Source organism: Panulirus ornatus, chromosome 1 (genome assembly GCF_036320965.1).
Source record: "Panulirus ornatus isolate Po-2019 chromosome 1, ASM3632096v1, whole genome shotgun sequence".
Lineage (NCBI taxonomy): Eukaryota > Metazoa > Arthropoda > Malacostraca > Decapoda > Palinuridae > Panulirus > Panulirus ornatus.
Window position 1 is genome coordinate 28,666,040 of NC_092224.1, and position 10,809 is coordinate 28,676,848.

General features: G+C 39.4%; 1 protein-coding gene across 2 annotated transcripts in view; it reads right to left on the reverse strand.

Annotated features, from left to right (window-relative positions):
- Nucleotides 1–6,241: 6,241 nt before the first annotated feature.
- The window catches only part of LOC139766887 (phenoloxidase-activating factor 1-like), a 15,746-nt gene continuing 11,178 nt past the window's right edge, over nucleotides 6,242–10,809 (reverse strand). For both annotated transcript variants that reach the window (XM_071696018.1, XM_071695940.1), the window contains exons 6-8: nucleotides 10,444–10,646; nucleotides 8,917–9,113; nucleotides 6,242–8,300 (exon numbers count right to left, since the gene is read on the reverse strand). In XM_071696018.1, the coding sequence (XP_071552119.1) occupies nucleotides 8,094–8,300; nucleotides 8,917–9,113; nucleotides 10,444–10,646 (607 nt within the window). In that variant the 3' untranslated portion in view covers nucleotides 6,242–8,093. The remainder of the gene's footprint in view (nucleotides 8,301–8,916; nucleotides 9,114–10,443; nucleotides 10,647–10,809) is intronic.

The window sequence follows — 10,809 nt, forward strand, 5'->3', positions numbered from 1 at the left end:
ACGAGCGTGTTCGAGCAGCTCGATCCAGTCTGCCCTCTGGTTCCATAGAGCGAAATTACATGAGCTCAACTTCAATTACCTACCGATAGATGGTGTTCCTTGCCAGAGTGATGTTTGGATCAATATGTTTTTGCTCCAGAGCGTTGATCTCTCTCTCTCTCTCTCTCTCTCTCTCTCTCTCTCTCTCTCTCTCTCTTCATGTATTTCACATTAGGGTCAGCTGGAGGTCTTATAGCATTGCTGGTTTAGGGTATACGTCCAACCACGAGGGGTATGGGCGTAGGCTCGTTATGTTGATTGTTATGTGTGGTATCGTGGGTGGGTGGCGGGTATGATGATGTATGGTATCTGGTGGTAGGGATGGCTCCCTGTTTATCACGCTTTTCTCTCGGTTCCGTACCATGTGTGTGATGCCATATCTGTCGGTCTAAGCCCACATAGGTTTAGCTGCCGGTATTCTTCCTTTCAACGACGACGCTGGGAAGAGCATCGTCTACTTTTTCCTATGCAGGTTCTAGTGCTTGCTTTGTCAGTTGCCATCCGTCATGACCCTGGGATGAGGATTGGAATGGATGATATAGTGAACATAATTTCACATTACTTTTGCTTCTTTAATTTGTTTGTTCTGTTGCTAAGTTGCTTCGAGGGTTATCGTTGTCAAAACGAACACTCTCCCATAGCCAAGTATCCTCATCATCAAATAAAACGAGTACGTCATAATCTGTCTCCTGTAAACGCTACTTCACATTTATCTATAGTATGAGCAGGAGCCATACACGGTTCTAAAACTCAGGGTGAAGATAATGGGGCTGAGAGACTCTTACGCCAGTGCTCGTACCAGACGGATCAAGTTCATGAAGCCTCAGGTATAATGAAAACTGAAGCTCATAATGAAGCAGGGTGTAAAAGCTGGTGGATCTGGATTCGATACATCTATCGATGCACACTTATAAAGGCTCTGCAGAAGCTGGTTCCGAAATAGATCATATAAATGGTTTTACTTCTGGATCTGCTGGCATCAGGGGTAGCCAGACGATGTAGTAATTACGTCTGGTGGTTCCGCATGTATAACAGACTGTGAGGATTGGTTAAGTTTAATTCGGAACTGGTGATTCAGTGAATGAAGCAGTGTTGTTTAGCTTGGTGCGACCCATACTAAGGTGTGTGAACTCTGCATCATTATGATGATAGTGCAGTCACTGGCCTGTATAAAATAAGTCATTCCCAGTACAGTTACCCAGATAACACCTGTGCGAGAAAGCAAGGTTAAACCCAACCTCTTTCCATCTTACTGAAATACCTTCCGCTAAATAATCTTGCTCATAATTCGCTACTTACAACTCCAATATGGGGCTCTTTTCATTCGCATACATCAACGATGTTTTACGTAAAAGAAAAAAAATAAAAGTGGGAATCCTAATTGGGTATGGTTTGATTTTGTTTCATTACCTCGTAACCAATGCAATGTAAAGTGTTGCTCACTCAGAGAACAGCGAGAGTATTGGATATCTGATACCAAATCACTAACACTTACTTGCTCATACCTTCATTAACTCAATTTGTTCCAACTAATACACTATAGAGAAAATGAAAAACAAAAAAGAAATGTTTCTATTCGTAAGTCCCGACAGTGAAGAGGATACAGTATGAACAGTTATGTTAGTGTTGAAATTAGTCACCTCTTTCGCTCTTTTGATTTTGGTATTCACGCTTCTTTCACCTCCGCCATATCATTAACCCAATACCTGTATTCTATAATTAAACTACACTATCAACCTATAGTGGTCTAAGAGGATACAAGCCGCCAATATGATAATTACAGTACCCTTTATGGATATTATGGTTATTCAATTATCTCAAAAACAAAAATACTCGTAAAAAGATATGTCACCGATCGCAATCCCAGTGACAAAGTGGGGAGAGCTATATAGTTGGTGTGAATAAGTGAGGTTAGAACCGATATAATTACTGTAGAGACAATAGGCATGATTGGCTTAGATCTAGTTAAATCGAACCTAACAGACCAAATCTGATCCTCTTCCTAATTTCTTTTGCAACTAAACCTTTAGAATTTTTTTTGATCAATAACCGAACTAAGTTCCTAAACTAACTCTAGCTAACATCCATAGGTATCCTAAACTAACATTAACACTGATTTAGAGTAGAAGAGGTTGGATTGCTTTAGTGTCTACGTCTACTCAAATGTTACGTTATTTATGGTATGAATCAGGGTATGTAGAGTATATACATCACACTCAATGGCCTGATTTTGAGGGACAAACATGAAAAACTCAGGTACATTTCTCTCACAGGTGCTGAACCACTTGTTATAACTCCTTCCATAGCAGAAAATATGTATATTTTTTTCTCTAGCAATCAGTAGCCTAGCCTCACTGTGTTCCCGAGGCCATACGTTGGTTACGTGCAAACACATTTTTACTAAACCAGGGCTAGGCTGCTGATAGTGGTCACAAAGATACACATCAAAAGCATTGTGTTAAGGCTGATGCTTATGATCTATATTCTAAATTATTTCATGAATCCGCAAAGAAAATGGCCTTTGACCTTATCCTTAAGGTTCACATCAAAGAACAGTGGTGTCGAGGTTGCATGATGATGCTGTTCTTGAAGGTAAAGGGAAGATGCAATTTCAATGAATTGATAACGGTCTATTGGATTCGGCTGAAAACACACAGTTGAGGTATTACAGATATTACAGAAGTGGAAGGTCATGATAGTTATTAGTTAACTTAATCATACAAGAGCTTAGAATTTTAGGGTGAGCAGGAAATTTCCACTCGTTAAAAAATAACAGCACAGGTGAGGTACATTTAGATAGATGGGGTGGTAGGCTTACGGGGATATCTACAGAGTAAATAATATGATTTATACATTATGCACATGGATGAACATTTAGTGGTGAGTAGCTACAGTGATACAGTAGTTGACATGACACATAGCCTAATTAACAATCAACTGAGCAGTTCATTTGCATGGCTGCGCACTGTTTCTGACGTTCACGATGGTAGGTAAAGGACTGTTCTTATATATATCTGCACGAGCCCTAATTGGAACATGTCGTCTGCGGTGTCGAACGGCAGTCCGTGTTGGAGGGGCGTCGAGAAGGAGGAGGTGTCTGTAGTGGGGCTGTTTCAGCATGTCACTGCTAAACTGCTGCTGCATTATGAGATACCAGTGTAGGTCGGAGAGGGTGGACAGGTTCAGTGAGATGAAGGCCTTTTGGTGGTGTAATGAGGGTCCATGATGATTGTGCATGTCAACTGCTCTTCACCAAGTTTTTAAGAATCGACAATGCAGTGTGTTTAAAAGACTTTATTGGTGGTAAAGTGTCTTGCCTCCAGCCTATATGAACAAGCGTAGATTATGCTCGAGAAAAATAAATCATAAAGATGTATTTAGATCTGGAGGTCTTCGTAAGAACTGTTGCTTGACTAAATCCGTGTTCTTTTGATATTGATCATAACTATAATCATTATAATCATCAATGGGTAGTCATCGTTAACGAAAGTAGAACAAAAAAATGAGGATACAAAATTCTATAGCAAGAAACCCTCCATCGCAAAGTTCCCGCGGATCGTTCATATGTGAGACAGTCCACATCTGCTCAGAGAAGGTCACCCTTAGTAGTGAAACGCTTGACTGCAGGAAATACTGAAGGTTTGACGTTTGACTACGTAAATCATTGGGTGAGGGTAAACAGTTGACGCTGTGACGTAATCACCGGGCGGATGTGACGTGGATACAGACGCTCATCGAGCGCTTTTTCTTTCTTTCCGGAGTGTGTGTATGTGTGTGGGAAGTGGGGAGGTGGCGGGGGTGAACCATACGATAAGAGACAGGGACCAGTCTCAACTAGCAGGAGTGATCACGTGCGTCAGAGACGCCGGCACCAGACGCTGTGACGCGCAGAACACTGTCAACGTCACCTGCGGCTGCGGCAAAGCTGATGGGTGGGACAAGATTTTTTTTTCTTTGGGGGGGGGGGGTGGTTATGGAGGGACGGGACATCACGGGCTGGATAGAACGGCAAGTAACCTGAAAGGGACAGGAGGGATGATGGTATGTCACAGGGAGTAAGGGAAGGAAGACTGGGCTTTGGTAAGGGAGATTGCGTGGGAATAATCTGTAACATGGGCAAGTATTGATGGGATGAGGGGTATGTGCTGGCATGGGCAAGCATGGGTAGGGTGGGGGCAAGCATTGGCATGGGCAGGCATAGGAGGGGATATGGTAAATACTGACATGGGTAGTCATGAGTGGGCTGGAGCAAGTGCTAGTCTAGACCAGCAAACCCTGGCTTAGTAACTATGAGTCTGACCTTCAATAAACCAGGGACCTTGGCAGGACTTTAAGTGTCTAGTGTCTCATTCCCCATCTGTCTAGTTTTTCCTTTACAATAGAATCTCAGTTTAATTTTTCTATCTGAACAGAATTTCCCATACTTACAGGTCTATTGGACACTTTTATTTTCCACTGGAAATAACGAAACAGTCTTCTTGTACATCTATTACGCCGGCCTCAACCGTGACATAGGATCGACCATATAACTTTGATGTTAGTCCAACCCCAACCATGCATGATATTGGACAGATCTCCCCACCATAGCATGGGGCTAACCCCAGTCTTCATACCAGGTCGACCCCATCCACGATACTGGATCGACTTTTACCAGGTTAATGGGCTGGTTCCAACCAGGTATTGGATCGACCCCAACTATGATACGTGGCCTACTCCAACCATGATACTGGGTATACTTACCATCCCCACGTCCTGAGTGTGTGCCTCTAAACCTGCTCTTGTGCTTCTTCGTCCATTCAGTTTCTGTTTAAAACTTAAAACTTTCCCTTTTTCTTGGAAGGATGCGTTGGTTCATCTCATCCCTAAGACGGGTGACCCTTCTTACTGTAACTATCGACTTGTTCCTTTGTCATCTACCATTTCCAGTTTTTGAATCCTTCCTCAACTCCTATATCCATAGAGACCTTGTACCTCACACTCTACTCTCTCGCTGATTTCATAACCAAATTTCCCTCTTCTATAGGTATTACTTTGGTTTTTGTTCCCAAAAACTGGCTGCTTGTATGCCTCCACCGCTAGCCAGACCACACAATACACGGTAAGCTGCTGCGCCACATGATTACTGTGTGGCCGTCGGCAACTCAAGGGTGGGCCGTTTTGTTAACTGCTTCTTTCCCTACACTTCGAGGCTTTGAAACTTTCTACACCTCTCATGTCTTTCCCAATAACCGTGACCTGGCACTTTTTAAATGACAGGTTTTTCAGTTCTCGCAAAATTCTGAAATATTTTCCTCTGTCTTCTTTTTTACCCTCTGACATTTCTGTGTTTCAGTTAGGCCCCAGCCTTGATGTGGATTTTTGTCCGTGACTGGAGCCTTCACCTTAAAAGAAAAAAGTCAATGGGCTGACCGTAACCATAACATTAACTGGACCGACCTAACCATGTTATTCAATATGATCATAAAACATTCTACCGCCACAACAAAATTACTACAAACACTTCATTGTTTAATCTATCTTCTCTCCAAGACCGATCACTTTTTCTTCTTTTTCTTCTTCATTCAGAGTTTATTCTGCAAATTAAGGGTATAACTTCATTGGTTAATTGGTTGGGTTTAAGGCTTATCACCCGTCAGGGTCATAAAAGCTGTCAACGTCAAAGAACAAACACCAACTGATATATTTTCATTTCTTTTTTGCTGGAGTTGATAATTCCAAGACCACATTCACTACCTCTTAGCTGCAGTATTGATTGTTCGGCCGGGCAATGAGTTTAATGTAGAATTCCTAAGATTCGAACTATTGATAATACCACTACTTGAAGCCAATGTTCTACATAGTGCTTTATTTTCACAGTAGCCGATCTAATCACTTCTCTCTCATTAGAAAAAGTATCTGGTGTCCTTTATCTTTTTGTCCTAAATCTCGTTCGCTGGCACGCTTATTATCATTACTTATTTTGTTGGTAAACACATACCGTAGGAAGTTATACGATCGAGGCACGTTTCAGTGGAATGTATGTTGGTGTTGATATCCTGTGCCTCGTGTGGTGTCTCCTCCCAACTATATATTCCTACTTGGGTCACTTTTCTCTCTAGCGTCCACCGTAATTGGCAGTACCTAGTTTACCGCCGAAAATTTGTCAACAATTCTTTTAATCATTACTCACTATAGTGTCATCAAGGATTATGAAACAAAAAAATTCAAGTAAAACTTATTTTTATTATAAAGAACCCTAGAACATTCTATCAGGATTTAATAAATACAAAAGATACATATTTCAGGTCACAGTGGAATGAGCTGCAGGAAAATGAATGCTGTTAGGTCTGTTTACATCAACATAGTATATATTTGTCTTAATCAAATTCAACTATCTGTTATATGAACACATTTAATGAACACTAATCAAAATATTCTAAGCTGGTAATTACTCGAGGGAATCTTTGTACGAAAATATATACTAAATTCTCATTACTGAGTGACATTTCAAACTCTTTACAAAACTCCCTAAGATCTTATACAAAGATATGATTTTTATATTTATATCTTAATTTTGGAGAAGAATTCTGCTATCTGATGCTGTTAATCGATGTCGTAGCAAAATTATATACTCGTTAAATTTTGTTTAAATCATTTTGAAATATGTTGATATACTTTACGTACACAAATGGCAAAAGACGGATATCAGGGTCACCGTGAAGTAATTCTAAAATGTATATTATGTGGACAAATACTGACAGTTCCTTCATGACTTTTCTGCCAAGAATATAAATACTTGTAGGACAATAGTCGCATAACCCTTATGCCAGTCCTAATGCACGACATATGCCTTCTATTCGCTGATATATATATATATATATATATATATATATATATATATATATATATATATATATATATATATATATATATATATATCTACAGCAACAACCAATCGTGTTTGTTTAAACACGCTTTTCAATCTCTTATGTTAGCGATTCTATACTGTGTGAAACGATCTTCATTTCTGAACGAGACAAATTATAGTTAATCTATAAGGTTGAACTTCATACACCTGCAAATCATAGAACAAGACTACTTACGACCAACTGTTTGCAAAGAACGCAGGTACTATCAAGACAATGAAGATCTAGTTTGCATTATGGTCCATTATATATAATACTGACCTAAACTGATAGTCGGCCGAAAAAAAAAATCAAACCATATCAGTTTATAAATAAAAGTGCTCTGCGTCCCCGTTAGCTTATACCAACTAGGCTAATACCCTGTGAGACCTTGGTTCAATCACTTGCAACAGCACCCATGCTATCCAACTGTACGGCATTAGGTATATAATACACGTCACGTGCGATGGGAGATTGGTCACAAAAATGGGAACTGTTGTGTATGGCAAACTCCGAACTATATCGTAGCAACGTGAACGCCCCGCCGCGGAATCATTCTGAACAAGACGATTCCAAGCAAGTCTGTGAGCAAAATGCGACACGAAATAGCAACTCCAGTGACGAAAAGTTTCAGACTTTTAAGATGCATCTTTGCACATAAACACTAGGTACAGTCACACCTTGAAACTTCACCGTGTGCAACATACATTGCAGGTTTTTATCCTGGGAATCAGGTCTATAAAATACCGGACTCAAACCTTGCAGCCGTCGTAGAGGAGAAGCAACTGAAATAACGCTGACAAGTGCGGTCAGGTAAAAATGAAATGTCAGATATAGTTGCAACACCATTCGCTCAGCCTATTGGAAAGTTTAACTGATATAATTGTCTTCCAAAACAAACCAAAAAAAAGCAAAAACAATCTTAAAAGAAACCTGGAATGTATACAAAGGAAGTTTCACTGTATTTTTATCAATACTGGTCATCTATGCCCGCGACTGGTAAAAACTTTATTTTTTTTATTATGGTAATGATCGATTCGTCAGGACAACCTTTTTGTACTGTAAAGTATGATCAAATCTGGGACATTAATAATCATCCTCAAGTCGACACACTCACAATTTCCTGATTCTCTAATTACCATACATTCATGAACAGCCTATCTGCTGTTATTATGGTCTTATATTACTTAAGATCCAGTCCTTGTAGTGACTAACGGAGGTGTAAATGCCAGGATAATCCTGCTGGCCACAGTTTACAGGACCATAGGAGACCACACCAATGAGAAGGTAGGGAGGGCCCAAGGGACCTGCCACCACCAGGGGACCGCCGGAGTCACCTCTACAGGAGTCCTGGCCGGCACGGCCTCCCAAACAGATCTGGAAACAAAGAGAGTAAAGTAAGAGACCAGCCAAGCAGCGCTGAGGGTAAGGATAAGGTTAATGCCTATATGAAATATTACGAGGTTCGCTTACACACACATAAAAAAATAAAGGGTGTTCGAGGTTAGAACGCTTTAACAACACTGCATACGATGTTGTGAATGAGAGGTTAGTCCGCAAAAACACATCAAACGCAGACTCTTTAAAATGTCCTGATGATTAAAGCATTCCATTTTTTTCCTTTTTTTTTTTTACGAGTTACTAATATTCATTTCGTAAAGATGTGATGTGACAGCAAAAAATGTGAACCAATAAAAACAATAATGAAACGTACTAAATTAAAATAAAATTGTACTTAATGAAAATATATATATATATATATATATATATATATATATATATATATATATATATATATATATATATATATATATATATATTTCATACTATTCGCTATTTCCCGCGTTAGCGAAGTAGCGTTAAGAACAGAGGACTGGGCCTTTGAGGGAATATCCTCACCTGGCCCCCTTCTCTGTTCCTTCTTTTGTATATATAAAATTGCTCTGAAAAGTCTCTTTTGAAATAACAATTATACAATGTCTAGGCAATTTACCTGTTCAGGAACCACCTCTCCTCTATAGGTGGCGTTACATATCTGTGTGTCAACAAAAGGCAGGGAAACATCGAGCTTCCTATTGCTGTACGTCCCGTTCTCCGTGAACCCCCAGCCAGACACCAGAGGTTCCCGCTGGCCTGATACTTTCTTTACGTCCAGACCTTGAGGTGGGAGACATATCGGCTGGATCCAACCTGCAAATAAGACGAGAGCACTGTAGAACTAAGCTTAAAACTCCAGCGGTTGTGTCAATATTTGCTGTGCGTTGTTGATTGTCAAGTGACGTAAATTGGTCACAGGAAGGGATATACGAAAGCTTGACAAACTTTATGGAAATAAAAGGGCAAGCCGAAGTCTTGAAACTCTAAGATAAGGTAAAGGAAAATCCATATTTTGTTCATTCTTTATATAGAAGCATTCGACTCTCTTCCGAGTCAAGGTGGCAGTTGGAATGATCAGGGTGATTTTCAGTATTTGATAGATTATAAACTTATAATTAAAGACAGGAGTGAAAAAAATTAAATTAGTTTACTAAGTATATCAAAATAGAGAACAGTACGAACTGGACCGAGATGAAAAGGAATAAATGAGTCATTTGCAAAGACAATGGTTCAAAACAGCATTCTATCGGGTTCAAAAGTAGCATCAGAAGTTCGTTAATACTTTCCCTTGTCTTTTCTTATATATATATATATATATATATATATATATATATATATATATATATATATATATATATATATATATATATATATCAATTAAGGCCCGGCCTTGATGTGGACTTTTGTCTTAAACATAGAAAAAGGAAAAATAATTTTGTGTCACGTAAAAGGCATTGGGATGTTCACAGCCTACCATCTCGCTAACACCCGGAATGGCAAGCTCGATAAGGACTAAGATACATGGAGGCGCCATAGTTATACCTCATTCTCAAAGAATCAAGATGGTACTGCTTGAAAGCCGAGGAAAACACGATTTATTCCACTCCAGCCGTTAATGAGGCTACACGCATATGCAACCCGAGAATTTGACAGTTTAAAAAGTTAAACAATTTGTACGTTATGCAATACTTCGTCTTTATTATAAGCACACGCAACATGTTTCATGAGGCAGTAAGCACACAAGTGTAGAAAAGTTTCAAATACGCGAGTTGCGTGTTCTTGTTTTGTAGAACGAAAATATATAAATGGAACTCATCTCCAGAATATCCATAAATAAATCAATGAATGAAAAGAACTCAGTTGGAGACGAGAGAAAGAGATGTGAATGGTAACAAGTAAAGGCGTGGTAGAGATGTTGAAGGAGATGGAGCATAGTACAGTATTTGTCGAGGAAAGTGGCTGGTTATGCTAGGTGCATTAGCATTAGAAATTCTACGAAGCTTAAAGTCTTGTGAAAGATGAATTATCTGCATTAAATAAGTCACTCTTTACTGACAGAGGGATGAATACAGTAATTCTTTTATACATTAAATAGTCATTTCTTGAATTTTAAGAAAATAAAAAGCTAGTTCAATTCACTTACTTCCTGTGTAGACGATGGGACGGCTGAGCCTAATGAGAGCGATGTCATCAGAGATCTGCGCTCGAGTATTATATTGAGGGTGGCGTATGATCTCTTCGTGGGTGAAGTCCTGGATGGGAGGAGCACAGATCTTAAAACCTTGCGGCGTCTCCTCACAGTCTTCCTCCGTCGACAGGTCCCAGTCTCCCAAGCGGATCACTTTACTATAAAGAGATTGAAAACTACAGTTGAGTAACATGAAATGGCACTTTTTAAATCATGACAGACAGACATTAAATCTTATCAAATACAGCAAAAAAAAAAAAAAAAATATACAGTAAAATACACTCTTCTTGTGTACTAAGTCTTTAATAAAAGACATATTAA